General features: G+C 50.3%; 2 protein-coding genes across 10 annotated transcripts in view; one reads left to right on the top strand and one right to left on the bottom strand.

Moving 5' to 3' along the window:
• The window catches only part of ANGPTL2 (angiopoietin like 2), a 34,308-nt gene extending 27,715 nt beyond the window's left edge, over window positions 1-6,593 (top strand). For 3 of the 4 annotated variants that reach the window (XM_030293131.2, XM_030293134.2, XM_030293135.2), the window contains exons 4-6: window positions 191-384; window positions 2,088-2,358; window positions 4,768-6,593. In XM_030293131.2, the coding sequence (XP_030148991.1) occupies window positions 191-384; window positions 2,088-2,358; window positions 4,768-4,967 (665 nt within the window). In that variant the 3' untranslated portion in view covers window positions 4,968-6,593. The remainder of the gene's footprint in view (window positions 1-190; window positions 385-2,087; window positions 2,359-4,767) is intronic. The other variant, XM_030293133.2, reaches the window with a different exon arrangement.
• RALGPS1 (Ral GEF with PH domain and SH3 binding motif 1) overlaps window positions 1-24,978 on the bottom strand; it is a 275,362-nt gene that overhangs the window by 128,232 nt on the left and 122,152 nt on the right. For all 6 annotated transcript variants that reach the window (XM_030293121.1, XM_030293123.1, XM_030293126.1 and 3 more), the window contains exon 9: window positions 23,276-23,402. In XM_030293121.1, the coding sequence (XP_030148981.1) occupies window positions 23,276-23,402 (127 nt within the window). The remainder of the gene's footprint in view (window positions 1-23,275; window positions 23,403-24,978) is intronic.

Here is a 24,978-nt window from a genome sequence, read left to right as displayed (position 1 = left end):
CACGTTATTTCCTGAACTTACAGAAACTAAAATCAGTCCCCTCTCACTGCTGGCCTGTGGCTCCCAGCTGGAGGCCTGCCTGAGGTTGTGCTTGCTTTGGAGTGCGGCCTGGGGTGAGAGGCACGTGAAAATGTGACTCCATGGCCAGGCAACAGGGAGGTCTCTGACGTGCACACATCTGTATCCCCAGGCCCGTGGAGAGACTGTTTGCAGGCCTTGGAGGATGGCCACGACACCAGCTCCATCTACCTGGTGAAGCCAGAGAACACCAACCGCCTCATGCAGGTGTGGTGTGACCAGAGGCACGACCCTGGGGGCTGGACCGTCATCCAGAGGCGCCTGGACGGCTCCGTCAACTTCTTCAGGAACTGGGAGACATACAAGGTGAGAGCCCCGGGCCCTGTCTGTGCTGTCGGTGAGAGCAACCGGGCCACCCCAAGAGGCCTGACCAGCCGGTGAGAGGGCCACTTGGAGGGAAGGTGCATGCTGACCTGTCGAGGCCTTGGTGGCCCCGTGCAATACACACGTGAGGTGAGGAAGACACTGACGAGGTCATTTTTGCAAACCCACCAGGGATGGTGAGGACCAGCAGCCCCTCCCCTGCCTGCCGCTGGCAACTGCTACAAGATACGAGTCAGGGACAGACCACAAAAGGCCCGTGGACATGGTGGGACTTTAGAAATGCTGCTAGGGGGTGGCCCCTCATCCCCGTCTGGGTATAGGGAGCATCCTTTTCCCAGCTGGGGCTTCCTTGCGGGAAGACCTGGTCTCGCAGCCCAGAAGGGGCAGGTCCCCAGGGCCTGCTACTGGGAAACACGGGAACACTAGGCCCGAATTCCCAGGAAGCTGAATGCCCACCCAGTGGTAGGAAAGGCCACTGGGCTCAGCCATACGTCTGGCAGATGACAGGGGTGGTGCCGAAGGTGGCAAAAGGAGCTCAGTTCACCAAATGCCACCGCCACGTGCCAGGCACCATGCCAAGTGCTTCCAACTGTTACCTGCTTTAGTCTCACACGAGCCCCCGGAGGAAGATCCTGGTGTGGCCCCGGTTTACAGATGAAAAGGTGAAACAACCTGCTCGGGGCTGCACACAGCAGCGAGTCCAGGCCTCTGACACCAAAGCTTATGAACGACCCTGGCCATGACGCCTGTGCGTGGCTTCGCGTGGCCCCTTCCTGTCCTGGTTGCTCCCAGCCCACCTCCTGCCCAGCCCCTGTCGCTGTTTTCTTCTCTTTCTCCTCTGCTTTCTGAAGATCCACTCCTTCACCCCTTCCTCCTCCTGCCCATATTCTTTTTCTCAGGGGCGCGAGAACACAGTTGTTAAGACTGGGTGCCTGCTTCAGATCCCGAGTCACCCTCAGGCTCTCTCTGACCCTGGGCCTCTGTGGACCTAGCTCTTAGAGTTGGCACAAGGATTAATAACATAACCTACGTAAAGTCCTGAGAACAGTGCCAATACACTGGAAGGCTCACTGAATACTATCAGTATCATTAGCGAGCCCATCTATTCTTAAGACTTTGAGTGGCCACTACCTGGCTGATGACTCCTTAAATTCAGCGTAAAAACAATAATAAAACCGCCGATTTTAAACCCAGAAGGGAGCCCGGGCAGATGTAGCAGGTGTTTGTCACAGCTCATACCAGTCTGGTGCATTAGAGTTTACACGAGACCCTCACACACATCTCATTCCCAGAGAGGGACGGTGAAGCTCAGAGGTGGTCAGGATCCGTCCAAGGAACTCCTGTCGCCTGCCTACTGTGTGTTAGGCTCTCGGTTTACCACATTAGGTGTGTTCCTACAACAACCCTGTAGTAAAGGTAACACAGTGTCCCCCATGTTCACACAATGCCTAGCACACAGTAGGCACTCTTTCAGTAGTCTTGAATGATGCGTGATTGAGGCTCAGACAGGAAAAGCGATTCATCAAGTCACAGCCAAGTGCAGAGGTGGGGATTTGAACCCAGGCCTGCCTTATGCTCTGCCCATTTCTGATCTCCTCTGCCCAAGGCTGAGCATCCAAGAGTGGGGCCCTGCTGGCTGAGGACACTACGTATCCCTCACTAATGCTCTCCTCCGTTTTCCCCAGCAAGGGTTTGGGAACATTGATGGCGAGTACTGGCTAGGCCTGGAGAACATCTACTGGCTGACGAACCAAGGCAACTACAAACTGCTGGTGACCATGGAGGACTGGTCTGGCCGCAAAGTCTTTGCAGAATATGCCAGCTTCCGCCTGGAGCCCGAGAGCGAGTATTACAAGCTGAGGCTGGGGCGCTACCATGGCAATGCTGGTGACTCCTTTACTTGGCATAACGGCAAGCAGTTCACCACCCTGGACAGAGACCATGACGTCTACACAGGTAGGACCCATACAGTCAAACCCAGGTGCAGGCCAGGGCAAAGAGGTCGGTCAAAGCCAGAGCTTCTGAGTCACAGCCTGAGGAGAGGAAGGTCCCAGAGCCCAGAAGGCCGACCCTGTTGCTACTCCCTGAAAACCCACTCCTCTGCCCACTGCCCACAGACCCCCTTCACAAAGGTGGGTCAGAGGGGCATTAACAAAAAGGGAACGGCAAAGAGGTGTACAAATTACACATTTGTGGGCCACTCAGGGCCAAGCCTTCACATCACCTCTCTGCCCGAGGCACCAGGTGTTCAGGCCACACTCTCCACGGACTCTGGGCCACACACCTGGGTAATAATGCTGGCCCTGCCTCCTACCAGTCATGTGTCTTTGGGCATGCTGCTTACTAATCTCTCCGGGCCTCGCTTCCACATCGGGAAATAAGGACAATGCCTGCCTTGCAGGGTGGTGAGAAGGTTAGAGGATGTACCTCAAGTGCTTTGTCTCAGACGTGGCAAAGAGGGCTCGATCCAAGTGGGCGGTCTTTGTGGTTACTATTATTAGCGTGTGTTATTAACACAGTGTAGTAAGGGAGCTATTAAGAGGAAACCAGGTAGGAGACATGAAGTGATTTGTCCAGGGTCATATGCCTCAAAGCCAGGTCTTTACTAGGAAGCCTTTATTAAATAAAAAACAAGGGGGAAAAAAAACCCAGAATATTCTAAGAGACACACATACATACAATCCAGCCCTGAGTCCAGATGTCAACCTCCCACAGTTAAGCCTCTCCAGGCCCCACACCCAGTTTCCTGAGATGAGGGCCTCTGCACCCCAGCTGCTTGGCAAAGCCAGCAAGGCACTGCTCCTGTCTGAGGGACCAACCCTACCTCCAGACCAAGGATGTCTGTTATCATTGGGCAAATCTGGCCCCCTCCCTGCCCCCTGGTCTGCAGGCCACTTCCCTCCTCTTTAAGGTCCCAGGAACCACTTGCATTTTTCAGGCAAGCTCTGTACCTACATATTGAGGAGGGAGGTCCTCACTCTAGGTCCCCATGGCAGCCACACTCCAGCAGGCTGTTCTCACAACACTGGGGGACATGCAGTTACCTCCACCTGCTGGCTGGCACTGAAGGGGCCCCTGACGAAACAGTATGCCTTCTTAGGCAGGGTTACAGAGGCTTCTAGAAGAGCAGGGCAGGAAGAGGACCCTTGGAGCTAGTCAGATTCTGGGGACACTGGGACTGCTACAGCATCTCGAGGGCCATCGTGGATAGGAGGGAGAAGACTGTTCTCTGACCCAAACCGTCAGGCCTGTGCAACAGCACCGTCAGTGGCTGGCAAGGAAGTGAGCTCCTTGTCCCTGGAGGCATGCAGGTCAAGCTCAGGAGGGGCCTCCACTCACACGGGAGGCTGGCTATGGCATGCCAAGGGCTCTCTCTGCTCTCCAAACCCAAGCACTGCCATTTGGTCCCTAGCCTCGAGTGACGGCCTAACGGAGCCCAAGGAAAACTCTGGGCTGGGCTGCAGGGGCTGCGGGTGCCTGAGCCCATTCTCCCCTGAGCTTTCTGCCTCGGCCAGCCTGCAGCCTCCTTACCACATCCCAAGGCCTCAGCGGGAGCAGGGCCACCGGCCCCATTGGGCGCCAGCCCACAAACCTGACCGAGGCAGCCCTTCCTCTGAGTGGGGGTCCGCTTCTCAGGCCTGCTCAGGAAACCGGGGACCCTCTCTTTTAACTAAGAGCAGCCCAAGCAGCTGGCAGCTCCTCTTCTGCTTCCTCCCTGAGAAGGCCGATGCCCCTGCACGCCTGCTTGCACCTTGCCCACACTTTCACTGTTGTTCCGAACTGCTTGTCCTTGGCAGCAAAATCCAGCATGATATGATAGTGCCAGAAGTTTTATGAAAATATCTTTCTTTTGTGAAATCAAAAAAAAAATACTTGGCTGGAATACAGGCTGGGAGGAACAGAGGAGCATTTCATCTTAAACACTTCCTTTGTCATTCTATAAAAATCTTGATCCAACAGTTGCAACTCTTAAAAAATTCCTCAGAACACTTTGGCCGCTCCCCCGCCCACCCCAGGTCATTTCTGCTTCCTATTCAAACCTCCATGGGGCACTTCCTCTGCACCAAGCCCCGGGCTAACTGCTTAACTATGCGCCCTCCTTCGATCACCACACAGTCCTGTGCGGGAGGCACCACGCTTACCCTCATTTCACAAGGACAATTCGGTGGCCCGGTGAGTTCGCTGGTCACAAGGCCGAGCCTCAAAGGTTGGAGCAAATCTGAGACCTGGCCCACCCCTCAAGCATTCCTGCTCCAAATGCCCTCTCCCCCACCTTCCCAGAGGGCCCTGCTAAAGGCCCTAAACAAATGGCAGCCTTGGATACAACTGCCTCCTCCCTGTGACCTCCTCCCTTGTCTCCTGCAGGAAACTGTGCCCACTACCAGAAGGGAGGCTGGTGGTATAATGCCTGTGCCCACTCCAACCTCAACGGGGTCTGGTACCGTGGGGGCCATTACCGGAGCCGCTACCAGGATGGAGTCTACTGGGCTGAGTTCCGAGGAGGGTCCTACTCGCTCAAGAAAGTGGTGATGATGATCCGGCCCAACCCCAACACCTTCCACTAAGCCAGCTCCCTCCTGACCTCTCACGGCCATTGCCAGGAGCCTGACCCGGCCATGCTGGCCCCGGCACCAGGAACAACTCCCCGCCAGTTCACCTTGGGGCCGGGAGGATGGGGCCGCCGGATTCTGTTTACCCGATCGCTGCGGCAGATGATGGAATGGAATCAATACAGTATTCTCTGTCCCTACTGCTTTTCTTCACATCAGACAGACCCTCATGTTTCCACACAGGACAGAACTACAGACAAGTCCTTCTTTAAATACATTAAATCCCTACAATGAAAACCCAACTGCAAAATACCTTCGTAATATACGTACGCATGAGCTGAGCTTATGCACATGTGTGTGTACCACATATATATGCATTTAGATATATACCACGTGTACTATATCTAGACACGTGGTATCTAGGTATATTTGGTTATATACCTAAATGCACAGACATTCAATTCTCAGATGTTGAAGTTGTTACCAACAGCTTTGCTCTTCGGTGAAAAGCACTGCATTCACATGGTGTTACTCGAATCTGAGAGCAGATCACAGGCTATGTAGCTCTAATTCAAAGAATAACCCTTGGTGTCCACGTGCCTGAATTTTTCCAGGAGTGTCTACATGCTACTCACTCACATAGGGGTTCCCTGCTTCCTCGCTAAAGAACCCTTTGGGCACCTGATCAAATTTCAACATCCCCTTCCCTCTCCATTTCTATACTTTCCCCCATTCTCAGGACTTTTTCTCCATCCATCCATCCATCCAACCATCTATCCATCCACTTATTCATCCAACACCATTCAGGAAGTACCTTCTGTACCAGTCGTTGGCCACTCACTGAGGTTCCAGGCACCTTCTCTGCTCTTCTCTACCCTTCATACCCACTCCTTACTTTTTCTGTCATATCATCCTTTCTTTCCAGGCAAGCCTCTGAGTAGGAGACAGTTTGGGCTCCAGGTTTCTGGTCAGGAAAGGGAAGGCCAGGCCCCAAAGCTAACTCCCGGCCACGTAGATGATGTACTCGCAGTTTTGTATGTTCCGTTCACACTTTAGCCTACATGTCATTTTAACCGTCACAGAAATAATAACCTACCTTGCCCAGGAGATACTCAAGTGAAGAGAAGTCATCCCCCGGTCATTGGGGCCCCCGAATGGCTACAGACCAAAGGTCCCATGCTCTCAGGCTGACTAGAGTCCGCATCTCGTCCCCAAACTACACTTCTCTGGAGTACAGGTGCCACAAAAATGACAACTGGCCGCTTCTCGTGAGCTCCTGAATAACCAGGAGCCACCGGACCCCTTGGCTGGTGCATTGCAGCGTGGTGGCTTTCTGAGTCCTGTTGGCCGCGAAGTGTCAGACTCAGTACTACCGGGACTCTTGCCAAGCAGGGAGCAAGAGAGGAGTCAGGAAGGTGAGACCGTCCCCGGTGGGCGTGTGAATGGGGGTGTGTGAGATGTCGGAACGTTTGGTACTGTCCATGTCTGGGTGTGTGCCTATTACCTCAGCATTCCCACAAAGTGTACCATGTAGCATGTTTTGTGTATATAAAAGGGAGGGTTTTTTTTTAATATATTCCCAGATTATCCTTGTAATGACACAAACCTGCAATAAAAGCCATCAGTGCTATTTGGACGTATCTACGCTGGGTGTTACTGTTTTGGAATGCCTTCCTGGGGCCTCTTCTATCAGAGTCTCTTTGAGTAAGACTAGATACAGATTCAGCACCAAGGACATACACCAAAATCTTTTACATCACACTCTCCCTATCTTTGGTTTCCACGTACACCATCAGGAGGCCCAAGACAGCACCCCAGGCCATGAAGGCTCTCTGGGGCTTCACTTCCTTACAGCCATGTCCTGGATATCTTCACTGAACGTCCCAGAAGCACCTCCTAGACAGTGCAACCAACCCCTGAAACACCTTCCCCCAGGTCTGGGCCCATGTCACCAAAAGGCACCATTTATCAATTACTCAGGTCAAAAACAAGAATTTCTCCCCTTACCACACCAACGCCAATCCATCCATCCACGAAAGCCCTTTTCTCTGCCTTCGTGTCTCCTCTCCCCTCAACTACTACAACAGGCTTCCCACCGGACCGGGAGCCCTCTGCCTCCCTCCCTCATTCCAATCTGACTTTCACATTAGCTGCTAGAAAAACACAACTGTGGGCTGGGAAGTCATCTCTAGGCATGGCAGGAAACCCCAAAGCCAAAAAGGAAAAGATTAAGGGATATGACTAAAGAAAACCCCAAATTTTCTGCCCTCTGAAAAATAACAGATGACCAAGGCTGAAGGCAAATATCAAATAAGAAAAATAAAGGATCAATATTCACGCTATCTCAAGAACTCTCTTAAATCAAGAAGAAAAATACAGACACCATGACAGAAAACTTCGTTAGGCACACGAACACATTAGAACACAAATGGCCAATAAGGAAGAAAAGGTGCCAACCTCAGTAATAACCAGAGAGGGAGGGATACTAAATCAAGCACAAACCATCACAAGGTGCCTATCAGATTTGTAAAGATGAAAAAAGTCTCCATGTTGACAAGGGAATGGAGAAATACGTACTTTCTGTACTATGGGTGGAAGTATAAATTGATTCAACCTGTTTCAAGGGCAACTTAGCAACGTGTATATCAAACATGGATATACACATGCATCAAAATTTTTAAAATGCTTATACCTTCGGACCCAGCAATCCCTCTTCCCAATGACTTAGCAATACTGCCACACGAGAGCTGCTTCTAGCAAATATGTAGTTGGGTAGAGACAGATATTTACTACACCCTACTACGTGCTTGGAATTGGACTTCTGTTTTCTTATGTAATGCTCACAGCACCCAGGTGAAGAAGGGATTGTTCTCACCTCACAGGAGAGGAGGAAATGAGGCTCACAGTCAGACAGCTGGTAAAAATGCCCTAGCAGCAGTTAATCCGGAAGGTGCTGGAGGTCAGGCACTAACTAAGAGTTCTCAGCTCCCTTCTCCCAAACCTCTAGTAGGCTGCCGAGGTCATCAGTTGTTGTACCTGATTTGGTGTGTTTGGTGAGAATACCTCAACCTTGGCCCAGGCCTCCCCACACACCTGGACTGGTGTGTCCAGGATGGAAGGATTGATGGTTAAGGAAAACAGGGTCCATCCAGCCCTACTGGTCACTGGTCGTGGGTCCAAACCCCAAAGCGAAGAGTTCTGGAAAGCCATGCAGGACAACGTGGAATAACCCTTTTCCTAGACTAGCTGTGACCCAGACAAAAGCAGGCCGAGACACCAGCTATTTCTCCCAACCCCCACCCCAAACCCAAACCTGAGTCAAACCACACCCTGGCTATATGGAAGGAGAGGTAGGAATAAACCCATCAGACATGTGGAACTGGCTCTCCCTGGTGTAAAATGGGGGTTTGGCCGACAGCATTGAAGAAGAGAATGGGGGCCGGGCGTGCAGAAGAGCTGTGCTCAAGTGCATGGTGCCATAGCGCCTGGTGTGTGGCTCCACCGGCCAGCAAACACAGCCAGGTCCCTGAGGTCTGCCCAACTCAGACCAGCACCTGTCCTTCCTCTCCCATCCCAGCCAGTGGCCTTTGAAGGCCTGCAGGCGTAGGAGCCCTACTGTCACTGAGGTCTCCATGGTGAGGGTACCTGCAGACCCAGACTTTCTCCGATCCCAGCCAAGCCCCCACACTCCAGTTTGCACCAATACCTTGGTCGCTGGGGGGCACCGACCTGCTGGGCTTATGTGGGAACACGGCAGGAAGACAGTGATGTTCTTCAAGCAAGTGACACTGAGCAGGATCCCCTCCCCCAAATCTTGCAAAATCTTGCCAATTTGAGCAAGACTGAAAGAGAAGCCTTGGGACTACCGAAAACAACAGTATTGGGAGTCTAGGATGCTCACAATTTACAGATGGTCCTTGGGAGCTCAAGGTGGTCCTCTCTGATCTGAGACCACCTCATCTGTTATATGCAGGCTTGCAAAGACTCTAGGGTATAGTATGACAAAGCCAGGCAACTGGATTAAACAGAAAGGGGACGTTTCAAGGTAACAAAATGTTAAAAAGGCACTCTTTCAGCCTTAGTTTTATCTGAGACCCCAGAGGCTAAGGGCAAAATAATAGCTTCCAAGTGTCCCACACCCTAGAGCAAGGTGTAGGACCATCACTATAGGGGGTGACTCCAAAAGGATTCTACAACATTAGCAGATTGCCCTTCTGCAGCCTGTGTGAGAGGTGCAGGAAAAATATCCTGGGGTGGGGGGAATGAGTTGTCCTTGTGATATGCTCCCTGGCCACCACCACCACACGGAGGGTGGGTGTTCCCCCGACCCTAAATCAAGTGAGAGGGACTTCGAGGGACCATTCCAAAGGTTTGGCATAAGCACTGCTACCAGACTCGTGCCTCAAGTCTCCAGACCTGCGGCAGAGAGAAATGAGACCACACTGGAGCAAATGGCAAGCCCATCAGGGGCTGCGGGGGAGGCAAGGATATGGTTTCCTAGGAACCAGAGGGCAGCCAGGGGGGTGGGGTGGGGGGAGACAGTGCAGGAGGCCCAGGAGCCAAGGAAGGAGCCATAAGTGTTGAGGTGGAAAAGATGTATCACAGGTCACGGCAACTGAGTCACAAGTGCCCAGAAGGGAAATTCTGCAGCAGCAGCAGCAGCACCAACGGGGGGTAAAGAGTGTGGGTGCTTGGGCTTCTGGTGCAAGCTCTGAATCACGACTGAACTGGCCACGTAAGATGGGCCCTGACCCCTCACTTTTCCCCTCTCCCCTGTTCCAACCCCGAGGCTCACAAATCTCAGTGGGCAAGCGGGAGGCAGGAGGGTTGTGGGGGCCAGTGACAGTGCTGACCGTGGGCCCTCCCCCACCCCAGGCCTCCAGGCCTCTGGTCCAGGCGCTAGGGAGTCCAGACCTCTGGTTACTGCACCACACTGTGTGCAGTGACCGGATGGTTAAAGCAGACTCGGCTTCTTCATGCCGAACGCCAGAAAGACGAAGGGGACGAAGGGGCTTGCTAAGTCTCCAGCGTCGACCGGGAAAAGAGCTAGTCCACAGGGTAAGTTGGAAAGGACACGGGGGAAAAAATTAAGTTGGTTTCTTCTTACACCTGACTGAGTCCAGCTCATTTAATAAGCTGGTTACATAAGGACACGAGGTATCTCCCAGAGTCCATGAGCAGGGACGCAGCTGGGCCTCACGAGGGCCAGGAACCAGAAATGGCCTGGAAAGCCTTCAAGAGGCAAGGCAGCAGCTCTCCCAGCCTCCCCAACCCCCCTTCTTTTCCCTTTCCCTTGCGCGCAGGTCTCTCTGTTTCTCATTGTGCGTCCATCTGCTTTTCCCAGCACGGAATTCCTGAGCTCACATGTTCTGCTGGTCTCGGTGCCAGCAGAGACTGACGAGCACCCTCCCTTCCAGTGCAGACTCCCAGCCCGCTGGGGCCGGGTGTCCACCTCAATCCGATCAGCTCTGGCTGGAACGAACACTGCCGCCGGAGTTCAATGCTGTGGGGGCAGTTGGGGGGGGGTGGTTCTCAGGTTCCCAGAGAAGGAGGGGTCTCAGCCTGGATCTATATCCAAAAAGGTGTCTACACTGTACTTCAGCTGCTGTTAATTCCCCTCCCCTCCAGAGACTGTATTTTGCCAGCTGGGTGGATTCTGTCCCACTAGCCATTAGATGGTGTCTGCTCCTCAGTCCCTCCCCCTGCCCACTCCTGCTCTACCCCACAAAGCATATGCAAACCTTCCAGGCCCTGCTGGGTCACTAAACGTGACACCTGGCTGTGCCCAGATGCAGCTCTTCCTACCCTTCCTGGGTTTGCTGAGTTTCTCAACAGTCTCTGTGGATACAGGAGGCAAGGAGGTCCCCACTGCTGGAGTCTTCCTGCAGGGTTTTGCTCTGGATTACACTCGTGCCACCTGCCATCTACGGGGTGCTTTCTGTGTACCAGGCACCATGTGTGTCTCTTTAAATCTCGTAACAGGGGGCACCTGGGTGGCTCAGTCGGTTAAGCATCCAACTCTTGACCTTGGTTCAGGGCACGATCTCACGTTTTCGTGGGTTCAAGCCCTGCGTTGGGCTCTGTGTTGAGCCTGCTTGGGATTCTCTCTCTCTCTCTCTCTCTCTCTCTCTCTCTCTCTCTCTCTCAAAATAAATAAATGAACTTTAAAAAATAAATAAATCAATCTCATAACACACCTATGAGGTGGCTCCTCTAATTGCACTCCCTTTATCTAACAGACATCAAGGCTCAGAGATGCGAGTGACCCACCCAACAACATGCAGCCTGAGCCTCTCAGGATTTGCACTCCTGCTTCTGCAGCATTACATCACAACCCACAAGGGCAAAATGAAACAACCGATGCCCTTGTCTCATCCCGTCATCGCCCCCCAAACACCTGAGAATCCTGGCGGCGTGCGGCCCACAGCAGCACTTATGTGAGCTAGCCAGCCAGCCTGTCTGTGCAGAAGTAACTGGACGGACAACAGATCCCCCGATGTCAGGAAGCCAGTCCAGGGCTCTTTGCCTGAGTTATCTCAGAGCAGCGGGCCCAGCGTCTTGGGGCTTCCGACCCTGTGCCAGGGCTGAAGGCTGCGCCCGCCCTTCTTGCTTCCGCTTGTCCTCCAACTGACAGACTCAGCCCCAACCTCTGGCAGTCACGGTGTTAACCTGTGGCTGCTCTGGCTGTCACTTGTGCACAAATCCTACCTGGTCCGAGCCCTGGGCCACACCATCTGGTAGCTGGGTCCCCGTTATGGTGGCTCATCTCCCATGTCCATGCCTTCAGGCCTGGGGCTTCCTTACCTAGTCTCTCTCAGATCCAGAGTCAAGCTCGACCCAGGCCTATCTGAGATTCTGCCACTGTGGACACAAGGCCTTGGTACCAACCATCACCCAGACATTCAAGTACCCCCATCTCTCCTGACGTAGGGCAGCCTGGGTCAGCTCAGCCCACACATGAGAACCCAGACACAGATAATCACTCCCATCTGTGCAGCTTTCCCAAAGCACTTCCACATGTGGTAGCTCCCAGGTGGGCGGGCCATCCGGCTGTCCCATCCCCTGCTCACCCCTGGTCATGATAAACCTGGCTCTATGGGCTGGCCAAGGGGTGCTCCCTTCCCCTGTTTCAGCATGTGCACCCTCCTCAAGCTGAGGGACATCTCCTAAGAGAAAGAGAGAGGTCCTTGGGCAGGGTGGACAGGTCACGTTTGCCCTGACCGTTAGAGAGCGAGCAGTGGTCCAGAGCCTGGAAGGGTAGCTAATGTAAAAGGCCTGTAATGTAATCAGGTCTCTCTGGAGCCATGTGTTGACAGAGGCCAACACCCTGGTCACCTCAAAAAAGGAAAAGAATAAGGAGCAGCGCAAAGCCTTGGAGCCCAGAATGCTGACCAAGCCCCAAGCAAGTGCATGGGCAAGGATTTCTGTCAGCCTCCTCTCCGTGGGGACCCAACAGCCAGGCAGTCTTTCTTCACTGATCAGGGCAATGCAGGGCCATGCTGGGGACACAGGAGAAGGATTAAGGACAGACATAGATGTTGAGGATGCAGAGGCAGGAGCAGAGGGCAGCTGAGCTGCTGGGTGGGAGGCAAGGCCTGACTGCCTAACTGCGGGCCCAGGAGAGCCCAAGGAGCATGTGTTTGAAGCAGGAAGGCAGCTTCTCTGCCAAGAGCACAAAGGATTGGCAGGTAGAGAAACGTGTATTAAACCAAGATGCCAGGGGCGCGTGGGTGGCTCAGTTGGTTGAGTGTCCAACTTCAGCTCGGGTCATGATCTCATGGTCCGTGAATTTGAGCCCCGCATTGGGCTCTGTGCTGATGGCTCAGAGCCTGGAGCCTGCTTCGGATTCTGTGTCTCCCTTTCTCTCTGTCCCTCCCCGGCTCACACTCTGTCTCTCTCAAAAATTAATTAATTAATCAATCAATTAATTAATTAATTAAAACAACAAAAACCAAGATGCCATCTCTTACCCGACAGTCTCTCATAAATATAAAGGGGTCGGTAGGACCTAGTGGTTGGTGGTGAGCGTGGGGTCGACTGTAACCGCCACCTTTCAACGGCATTCCCAAAGTAGCTACTGGAGATAAAGTCGCAAATAGTTTGTCCAGCAATCCCTCTCCTGGCACTCACTGTTCCAGAAATCCCCCACAAGTGAGGAAAGCCACAACGCACTTTCCATCGAAGGGAGGGAACAGAAGCCATCCACCTGTTCCTCAGCAGGCACACGGCTGCACAATCGAGCAGGCGGCCAGGTACTACTCAGCAAACCACCCAAGTGCCCACCACGGGCGCCAAACAAAATGTCTAAAATGTCCCCATTCTGGTTAAAAGGCATACTATTACTTGCATCCCCTGCGCCCCACACACATGCACATACATCAGTGTGTGGAGAACAAAACATCCGGAAGGATACGCACCGACTGTTAATTGTGGCTGCTTCTGGAAAGTAGGCGAGGAAGAAGGGGATTTTTGCTTCTTACTTCACAGACTTCTTTTTAGTGTTCATTTCATGAGTTTTACAACAAACAGGGTGTTGCTTTTGTAATCAAAACAGTTTTTAAGAGAATGGGTGGACACCGAATTCACCCTGGAGCACAGCTTTCTGGGGGGCACACAGAATGGAAATCTTCCAGTTTCCTAAGCAGGCATTCGTGGGCCTCCGAAGGCCTGGACATGTTACCTTCTAACACCCAACATACACTTGATTAGGGAACCACAGCCTTTCTGAGGGTAACTTCTGAGGCCCTTCTCGGGCACCCTCTTCCTTACAGGGCTGTAAGAATTCATTACCTCTTAAAGTGGCAACCCCCGCCCCCCCTTGTCCTATAGGATTTCCTCCCGTGAATATTAGCTTCTGAGAGGGACCCAGCACTTCCTGCTGCCCTGGAGATCGATCTTACTGTCTACTGTGTGCTCAGCTTTACAGCTGAGGCAATAAAGTAATGAACGTGGGGTAGTGATCAAGTTTGTGTGATGTGCTAGCTATCCACTGCTGTGTGATAGATTTGGCCCCAAAACACAGCAGCTTTCTTACTTATCACTTTGCAGTTTCTGTGGGTCAGGAATTTGAGTGTATCTCAGCTGGGTGCCTCTGGCTCAAGGAGTCTCAAGTGATGCAGTCAAGCCACGGGCGGAGGCAATGGTCTCATCTGAAGGCTCCACTGAGGTGGCCTCTGTTTCCAAACTCATTCATGCGGTGGCCAGCAGGCCTCAATCCCTTGGCTCAGGGGACTCTCCACAGGACTGCCGAATGCAGCTGGATTCCCTCAGAATCCAAGAGCCAGGAAGAGAGAACAAGCCTCCCACAAAGAAGGCTTAGTCCTTGAATAATCTGATCTCAGAATGGATGTCCCATTAGTTCTGTCATATTCTGTTTGTCAGGAACAAGTCAGTGCGTTCTGCCCGTGCTCAAGGGGAAGGGATGGCACAAGAACAGGAATACTGGGGAGCAGGGAGCACTGGGGCCATCTTACAAGTCACCAACCACTCGGAATCCTTCAGATGCTCCATTCCAATTATCTTAACTCTCCCTTTCCAAACCAGTGCAAGGAGGACATCCACGGTGCCAGGTTAGTCCTGAGGATGGGGAAACTCACTAGCCCTTCCTCCAACCCAAGCCCCCAACCTTTGTCCTCCTCGGGGCTAGCTGGCCCGGAAGGGGGGGGCCCTCAGTCCCCCATCTCAAGCCCTCGCTACACAAAGGAGAGTCCCCAGAGACATTCTTTCTCAGTCCACTGTCCAGGTTTCCCCAGAAGGTAAAGACCTTTTACAGGGAAATACGGCATATTCTGAGGTTCGTGGTTGGGCACTGGGTCAGACGTGGCTTGGGCACTGCTATCACCAGTCCGAGGTGGCACCCCTAAGTGGTGAGACCTTTCACATGAGTCCTGTTCGGCTTCTGCAGCTGTGAAATAAGTTAAAAATAGTGCCTCTCTCAGAGGAAAGAGCGTCACGTCAGGAGGATGAAGTGAGATCATGCTCATAAAGTGCTCAGTGCAGTGCCAGTCACATGTGAGAGAATAACCAAGAGTTGTCACGATCACAACCATGAGCTTCAAATTAGAAACCCAGAGACCAAAAGGCAAAGCAGAACAGCCATCCTGAGGAGTACGTAGGTTCCTGCTATGAAAACACACTTTCTCTGACACAAAATGGGCTCTGCCCTTACCTCCTCCTTTTGGGGACCAGACAAAACTTCCTGACGCAGAGAAATGCTGACTCCAAGTCTTCCCTGTGCCCCAGAAGGGACAAAGGTGACAAGGTGCTTAGCTGTGGGCAGCAGAGCAAACGCCACCCCCACCCCCCACCCCCACACGTGTTTTCCTCCCGCACCGCTTCTCTCCAGGGAAACAGAGGTGTTAGACAGAGGGCGCGCGAGTTCGGGCTGAGTGGAACCCCAGCCAGAGCGTGCGATGTTGAGTCGCACTTGGTCTCCGCCTGGCATATGACGTTGGCTAAGTCATAGGTCAAACTGTGGCTTTCCTCACTCACAAAATGGGGGTTTTAATAACATCCACTGGCTTTTTGTAAAAATGGAACCCGACTGTGAAGTCCCAGAGAAATGTGAATTTTAAGGTAACAAATTCATAGACTGCAAAAGTAAAGGCAAATTTCTCTTCTGGAAGGGAGAGATTTAAGACAATGTGCAGCTGACCACTCTACAAAATAACGGAAAAGGTTTCCTTCGTTTGGGATGGAGTTACCTTTGTGATTATTCTGTTGACTGAGAAGCCTGTTGGAGACGGGTCAGAGGGCAGCAGCTTATCCCCACTCGCTGGGCCCCCCAGGGGGTGGATGCCTCCATCTGAGGAAGGGGAAACTCGATCAAAGGCTCTCCTCGGCTAGGAACGGGAGGGCAACGGGTCGGCCCTGCCGCGTGTGGCTGTCTAAGAGGAGAAAGGGCATGGTCCAGGGGCTCCGGGAGCAGGCATTTCAGAATGCAGGCTCAAGCTTTTCTCTGTGGCACTGGCATCCCCGTATCCGTCCCGAACTGTGCTCCCTGGGGGAGGAAGGAGGAGCCTGGCTCCACACAGGTCCAGCTGCAGGGACTGGGTAGGAAAGGCAGAGATGCCGGAGGGAGGGATCAGGGGTTTGGAGCCAAGCAGCCAGCTGAGGCACCATGCAACAACCAGGATGGATCTGTGGAACAAGTGAGTATTCCTTGGGGATCCTTGGAAACACGTGGGGTGGGGAACTGAAAACAAAAAAGTCTGGATTTCCTGCCTGCGGAATGGAAATTTTTCAGTTGGGCATTAAAGGAAAGGACTACCCTTAGTGCTGGCAAACCTGGGGACAGCCGGATAAAAATGTGGTCACCCTGAACTGGGAGCTGGCAGACTTGGTCCTGGGGTGGCGGTGGCCACTCTGACCCATGTTCGAGGAAGCAGAAGTGCTAGTGGCATCAGTCGGCCCAAATCCACCTGCCCTGTGTGGGTAGACTGAGAGAGCATGGTGCTGGCCCTTCCGTCTCTGCTGTAAGGGGGCCACAACTCAAATGTTCACGCTGATTCGCCACGTCAAAGCACAGGGAAATGCCATGTGTCTCCATCGGGTGTAAGGGACAGGCTCACTGACAACTGTCTCATGTCTTTCCAAGGCTCTGCTCTAAAAGGAACTGTTTTTAAAAGGCCTTCCCTCCCCCTCTAGCAATTTCTCACATACAGTGATGCACCATGGGCTTCTTCACGCTCCCTTCTCTGGTCTTCCTTCCTCTAGCCTGGCCTCCTCGAAGCTACTCACACGCTGTAGGCAAAGGCGGAGTGTGTCCAGTGCCAATCCAATCTGGCCAGGCCCTTGCCTCAAGCCCTCCGTGGCTCCCTACTGCTCTTAGGGGGATCGGGGCCTGAGCTCCCCACTCACGGTGTCCTGGCCCCAGGCCATCTCACCCCTCCCTTCCACTCCAGCTGCTTCTCACAACACCCTCCACCTCATTCTCTACTCTCCAGCCAGTTTTTCCAACAAACATGTTTTTCCCCACTCCAGGGCTCTTGCACAAGCTGTTGTCTTTGTCTGGCATGCTCACCTCCCACCTCTTCACTTAGCTTATTCATTCTTTAGGGCTTCCCTCCAGAAAGCCCTCCCTGGCCCCCCACACTGGGGTGGGGCCCCCTCTAGAGATGCTCCTTTGCCTTTCCCTTCATGGTGCTCAGCTCACTTTCAGTTTCCGGTTCACTCCTGCCGGTCAGGTCTGGGCTGTGGGTGCCACCAGAGCAGAAAGGGTATCTGTCTCGTCCACCACCACCCATCATTCGCTGGTGGGCACCGAGAACACACCATCTCGCGGACGGCTGGCACATGCTGCCCTCAGGCTCCAAGTGCAAGCCCCTCACTCGCTGTGCTGTTCTGGGGGCTTTGGGACACAGCGTAAGTGCTTCTTTCTGGGAGTCCTTTTAGATACCCCACAGGTTAGGTCTCTTTTACGCTTGGAAACAACTTGCCTTTATTTTAAACGTCAGAGTCCATATTTGAAAACAAAGCCTTGCTTTATTTATGGAAGGGTTTGCTTGTCTGAAGGAATTCCTTAGGTTCTAGAAATTCCCTTCACATATCAGAGGCCAAAATCCATCTCCTATTTTCAGATAAAAACTGGGTAAATTTACCAAGAACGTCTAAATGTTCTCTCACAATTCAGAACTGTCAGAGTGCCTAATTTTTGTTCCTTGAGAGATCACAGTCTTCCAGACTGCCTATGGTTACCTTTGGAATCAGTTCTAAACCTTTGAAAATCCACTGCACTCTGAATTTCATGTAGCTATTTCCTGGAGGGAATTATAGGTAGTGAAAACCAAACACCCTCTGAGTCAGTAGAGCTGTTTAGAAATAAACGGTGCAGGCCATTCTTTAGTCTGACCTGGGTGTTAACAAGGAGTTGCTATCAGACAAATTTAAGCTGCAAATAATTGACCTAATTCTCACCACTCTTTTTTTTTTTTTTTAAATGTTTATTTTTGAGACAGAGGGAGACAGAGTGTGAGTGGGGGAGGGTCAGAGAGAGAGGGAGACACAGAATCCGAAGCAGGCTCCAGGCTCCGAGCTGTCAGCCCAGAGTCTGACTCAGGGCTTGAACCCACCAACCGCGAGATCGTGACCTGAGCCGAAGTCGGACGCTTAACCGACTGAGCCACCCAGGCGCCCCTCACCATTCTTTTTACACTTTGAAGTAACTGGGAGGAAACTTTTTGAGACAGTCTTACTTTTGAAATGTAGCAAGTTTTTCCCTCAGTGTTTTTTAAATTATGCTTCAGAGATACAGTGAGCCAAAGTGCGGCCAACTGGCCCTAAAATTTGCATGAGAAGGAGCTGGAATACACACGCACACAGTAACAACTGCTACGTGCGGGTACAAGCAGACGGTCCCGAATAATCCCAGGAAACCAGTTGCCATAGAACCTTCCACACAGGTTCAAAAGAATTGTTATAAAAATAAACCCCACACCTGCCATTAGAGGCAAATATCTGCCGAAGCAGCATTCGAGGTCTCCAGCAATGGGGGCAGCAAAGCAGCAGGAAATATCCGGGGCTGACCTGAAGTCCGTCCCAGAGAATAACTCCCTCCCCCCAAGGGAAAGACCTACAGTGAGGACTTTGCCAAGGGAAAAAGAAATGGTTTCAGACATTTTTTCCTATATTGTACTTTCCAGGAATTATGTAACTATTCCTCCTTCGATAAACAAATCCAGCCCCGGGACAGGTTGGGTTTCCAAGAGGGACGAGCACTGAAACCACAACCTGGCTGTGGGCAGGGTCTGTCCACGGTGACCAGATGGGCAGGTAGGGCCCCACTGCCCTTAGGGCGACGAGCCCACTGAGCCTCAGAAGGGGAATCTTGCTTCATTCTCTTTAACGGAACCGTGGTGTCCCTGTGGTAAACCCACGCGTGCCATCCTGAGAACAGAAAGCACGTTGGTGTTGCCTCCTGGTCTCTCCCTCTCGCTCGTATATATGTCAGGAGTCATTCTGATAGAGCACGAGAGATGCAGCCCGACTGGCTGCAGGGAGAGGGAAGTGGCCATCAGGCAGGAAGGGCAGGAGCAAGGCAGAGGCTGGGCTCTCGGGGGCAGAGGCAGGAGGGTGGTGCAGCACCAAGGCCTCTCTCCAGAGAGGCACTCACCCCACTCCACAAGAGGCAGCCGAGATGAGGCCATGCAGGACAAGGAGGGCCACGGCTCCAGAAACTGAGGGCCGACACAGGCAGTGTGTCCACCGCAAGGGTGGACCTGTCCTGCAGCCTGACAAGAGTCATCGGGTGGCACACGAGGGACCTCTGGCCAGTGGCCCGAGGAGGTGACTCATACGCTCAGTCTGATTATAAAGGACAGGGGATCAGAAAGGGGAGACAGTATCGGTGCGGTTTGCCCTCAGAAGCCCAAGACAGCACCGCGGTGAGGTCCAAGAACAGGGAGTGCCGCAAGAAAGATTCAAGATAATTCATCCTACTTCATACGGTGTCTGATGGAGGCCACCCACAAGTCATAAATAGCAGAGGACACACATGTGGCAACTGTAAGGGTAGAGTAGGAAAACAATGACCTGGGCAGTGGACGTGGGGAGTCAGGAGAGGGCAGTGTCACAGCTTAGGGCTTACGGCCAGACCACGGGGGCCAAGTCCTGGCTCTGCCACTCTAGTTATGTGACCCTAGGCGACCTCTCAGTGACTGCTTATTCACGGGGCCATTGCGAGTGTTCACTGAGATCAGGCCATCAACAAAATGCCTAGCAGAGTGCCAGACACACAGACAGCAGACAATAAGCAGCAGCTCTCATGACCACTCTCCGGAGTAGACAAGAAGCCATCCTTAACAATCCAGGAGCATCTCTGCTAGTTGAACCAGTGGGCCTGCGCTGGACAACCCTCACCCTCAGACTATCAATTTCATCCCTCCGTTGATCAGCCTCGGGCAAAGCGGCAACAGGTTTGTGAGCTGCGCATATCCACACACCCTCCTCCCTCTGAGATAGTGACTGGCAAGTCAAGTGGAAAGACACTGTGGTTTACAGTAAGCCATTAAGAGGAGAGCAAGGAAAGAATGAGAAAGCACGGAATGATGTTCAATTCAATAATATGGCATGAAGACTAAACAAATGTCAGTGAGTGAAAGGCAAGGTCTCTCATCCTGGGTCCAACTAAGTGCAGTTCTCAAGGAACACACCTAGAACAAAGCAATCTAAAATATTCACACCCAAAATACGGTCACAGGTTTATAAAATGAACGCAAATAAAAAATAAAACAGATTTCACAGAATTAATGTCAGACAAAGAAGTAAAAGCAAATAACAAACAGAATCAAGATCACTTTGTATGGGACGCTTCACCATGAATTTGTAACTGTTACAAACTTCTATATACTAAATAACGTAAGGCAGAAGCTATTAGAAATGCAAGGGGAGTCCCACATATATTTCTGTCCTTGATAGACCAAGTTCTCACAAATTAGTAATTTAAATAATATAATGTAATAATGGGAGTAATTTGAGAGATTACACCTTCTTTTCTAGCAGTCGTGAAAGATTTACAAAAACCGATCTTATATTAAGCCACAAGACAAATATCAAACATTTTTTAAAACCTAGGAAGCATATCTGCCACATAGTCTAAACCAATGTAAAATAATTAGGGAGAAGACTTGTGGGGCGCCTGGGTGGCTCAGTCGGTTAAGCATCCAACTTCGGCTCAGGTCAAGGTTCCATAAGTTCAAGCCCTGCATTGTGCTCTCTGCTGTTAGCACACAGCCCACTTTGGACCCTGTCTCCCTCTCTCTCTGCCCCTCCTCGACTTGTGTGCACGTGCACATTCTCTCTCTCAAAAATATTTTACAAAATAGTAATATTAAAGGGAAGACTTGTGATTTTAAAACCCAAAGCTGTTCACAGCAGTACGATACATGATAGCCCAAAAGTGAAACAACTCAAATGCCCATCAAATAAAAAAAATAAAATGTGGCATATCCATACAGTGGAATATCCTTCGACAACACGAAGGAATGAGACACCATCAATTGTGCTCCAACATGAATGAACCTTGAAAACCTGATACTAAAGAGAAAAACTCCAGTCATAAAAGACCACATACTGTACAATTAAATTTCTACGAAATGTCCAGAATAAGCAAATCTGTGGAGACGGAAAGTAGATTGATGGCTGCCAAGAGCTGGGGGGGTGAGGCCAGAAGAGAGTTGGCCAGAAGGAAAAGGAGGTGACCACTAACAGTGCAGGGTTTCTCTTTAGGGTGATGAAAATGTTTCAAAATTGTGTTGATGGCCGCACAACTCTGTAAATAGACTACAAACCACTGACCTGCACACTTTAAATGGGTGGGACATAAATTACATCTCAATAAAGCCATTTGAAAACAAAAACAGAAAACTCAAGCCCTTAAAAATTAAAAAACCACTACTTTAATACTTGGATAAAAGAAAAACTGAAACTATAATCACAGATTTAAAAAAATATATATATCACTGAGAACCCTATAACAAAGCAGGTAACAGCAATCAGAGCAAACTGTTTTCTATTTTAATTGTTTTCCTTAACTGTTTCCTTAAAATTGTCTTCCAAATTAAAGTGCTGAGAACAGTGCTCATACAAATGAGCTACTAATTCAACCAAAGTAGTTAAAAGAAATAACAAAACAACGTAAGGAAAACAGGAGAAACGAACTATCAGAGACTAAAGCAGAAATTCCACATTTCATCAAATTTAGGACGTCATTATAACTGTTTACCAATAAACGATATTGCAATGCTTTGTTTGCCGTCACTTGAAAGATGCATCCCAACTTCGGAGTTGTTAAGATGTGGAGAGAAAGATCACATCCTAGACTGACAGCAGATAGTAAACTAGGAAGCAGAAAGATAATGTGGCCGATACATACAAAGTCGAATTCTGTGGACAGACAAACAGACATACCTCTGGCACAGCAAATTAAAAAAAGAAAGAGAAAAAAAAATGCAAACTGTCAGGAATGCAAAGCAAATACAAGCATTCGTATACTGAAGGCTCAAAGTTACAGGAGAATATTGCATAAAACTATGTGGTCAAAGAAAATTAAATGAGGAAAAAAAAACTCTACGCAAATAATTTTGAAAACTTGGGTCAAGTGGACAATTTTCTACTAAAATTAAATTTCCCAACTTGGCTTGAAAAGAATTAAAACACAATGATCATGGAAGACACTTACAAGGTGTCAGAAATGTATCTCCAGAAAATTACACTAGAGCTCTGAAAATATTAGGGAGACAATTCCATGAAATCTTAAATTTCCTTGTTGATAATACTATTTTTAGGTTATAAAAAGATAGAAGTGGGTTTTTTTCCAGAAAATTAGCATAACCATGAAACCCAAACTGTAAAAAGTACTTTTTACCTATCAAATTGGCAAAGATAAAAAACTGAGAGAGAAAGGAAAAGAAAAAACCCGTGCACATGAAAATACACATTATTTGTGCATATGGGAAAACAGAAAATTTTATCCCCTTGCCATGAAACTATAAGTTGCCACAGCCTCTATGGAGAGCGTTTCGAAAACATACATAAAAAGGCAAATTTTTGCATACATTTTGACCCAATAATCGCACTTATAAGAATTTATTGTAAGGTAATAATCATAACTATATATGAGGTTTTTGCAACAAGGGTGTTCACTGCAACATTTTAATAACAAAAACGGAGCAACAGTCTAAAGGTCCGTGTCAGAAAGCAAATTCGAGCCCGACAAACCCATCCGACAGGACTGAGACACAATATAGAAATGCAAGTAATAACATTAAATGTTCACTGTAAACACGGATTTTTATACGCGCCCAAACAAATGAAAGCGTATGATGGAAAACAGTGATCACATCTACATGGGATAACAAATGATATTAATTTTCTTCTCCTCCTGATTCTTTACAATGAGCATTTGTCATTTTCTAATCAGAGAAATCCATAATCATTATAATTTTGTTGATACAAATCTTATAAAATACGTTACTAATGCCCAGAGAGACCAGAACAGAGGAGTTTTGGCCTGAGCTCCCCTAGTTCAAGAGAATGTGGACGAACCTGAAAGTCTCGTGACCCTTCCGGGCTGGAGGCTGGGGAGGCTTGTGATTCACAGGTTACTTTACGTAAGAAGCAGAATATCCCTTGTTTCAAGGCTCTCAGCGAGGTTCCCATCCTTGGGAAGTATCCACACCCTGTTCCAATCTGAGGAGCTAACCAATTACCTCTTTATCCACGGCCCACACTTCTTCCGGAAATTTATCAACTAGAAACTGTAAAAACATCTCACTTGGCACTGAACAGATTTCTTAATAAATAATAAAGCCAATTCAGACTCCTACCTAGATAGGGAATACTTGGAACCATCTTCAGGCTTCGGATATATTCCCGGGTCCGCTTGTAATTATCTTCTTTAGACATCAGGTAGTCCAGTTTCTCAAAGGTTGTCTTGTCTTTTCGATTCAAAAGCTGGAGTGGAAAGAAAATAGAGAGTCTGAGACAGAAGAGAAATAAACCAGAAGAAGCTAAGGAAAAAGGATAACTGTGCACAAAGACTGAAGGAAACGTCCTTCTGCAGTATGCCAAATCCTGGACACCACTGAAGATTTCAAGAAGCTGTCGCGTGCAGAGATGGGAAGTTTCATGGCTTCAATTTTGTCATGTTTCACCAAATCCCACACTTGGAAGATATCCTCCAAAGCTACCTAGTCCACTGTTCTAAATGATGCCAGAGTGCCCTGCACAGTACCTGCCTCCAAGGGTGCACAGACCCTGTGACAGAAGGAGCTCACAAAGTAAAGCAGATTAGAGACAAAAAGTCACTTGGAGTTACTGCACCGCTATATCAGGTCTCCCCCTGGGTCCGCAGCCTTCTGCTCCTTCCTCAACATCGTCACCACTGCTGAAGGTCCCAGGAAATTTGACACGGTCCACTCGTATGCTGTGCCCACAGCCAGGCTGCCTCTCTAATCGGGCTATCCCTGATTCCCTGGAGTTTATGGTTGTGTTATATTTACACTGGGTACAGTATTTTAATCAAAAGAAGCCAAACTCCTCTTCCATATGCAGTCATCTTAGCAAAGACAGGATGAGAAGGTAGCCACAGGGACATAAAGATCCTTTATGACTGAGATCTCTGGTATGTAAAGTTTGGTCACCAGGTGACCAAGGATGGCCATTGTGTGTAAGGAGCCTTCTTAGAAGGAAGGAATAGAAATCTGAACCCCTGGTTTTCCAGACTTGATACTAAGGACTCATATTGCAGTTGTCCTGCAAATCCCAGGTTAAGACTCAGGGCCAGAAAATGGCAATAAGTCTCCTTAAAACGGCTTTGAGGAAAGGAGTCTAGGCTGGGAGACCTGGCTTCGCAGGAGGATTCAGGGGGACAGTCACTCAAAGAGTACTGGCTTTGGCACAGCATGTGGCTGTGGGAGCATGTTGGGAGCTCTCCCAAGTTTGGCTTCCAGAAGCCAGGGCCTCCGGGATTGGAGATCAGTGGCTGAGCTCAGGAGTATAAATGGGGCATCTCTGGTCCAGCTTGGTTCTGAGACCCTGATGGTCTGTGCAAGAACGTGGACCGGCAGCCCAGCCATATCCATCACACTAAGAAGGGCAATGTCGAGCTGCCCCATCACGCAGCATGGAGAAGTGGAACAGTAGCTGTCTAGCACCAGGGGAAGCAGGCCTCTTGTACCAAAGTAACCCCTTTGGGTTACTGCACAAATACAGCGCAGTTCCCAGCACGTGGGTCTGCAAATCCCCGACTCAGGCCATGACTGATGCGTCAGAGAGCCCAAGTTGCCCTGGGCAGGCTTCGCCCACTTCCTTGATCCTTGGCCTCCAGAGTCCCAGAGGATGCAGCCGTACAATAGCCCAGCTAAGCAGTGACAGCTTAAGGACATTAGGGAAGAGAGGCAAAAGAATAAGCTGGAAAAAAGGTCCCAGTGTTGAAGAAGCTGGAGAATAAATAGCAAGCTTTTTTTTACCCCCACTGAGAAATTCAGGACACATCAAGGTAGAGATGCTACACAGATACTAGGAACAA

The sequence above is a fragment of the Lynx canadensis genome, chromosome D4 (assembly GCF_007474595.2).
Source record: "Lynx canadensis isolate LIC74 chromosome D4, mLynCan4.pri.v2, whole genome shotgun sequence".
NCBI lineage: Eukaryota > Metazoa > Chordata > Mammalia > Carnivora > Felidae > Lynx > Lynx canadensis.
This window is presented reverse-complemented; position numbering and strand designations above follow the sequence as displayed.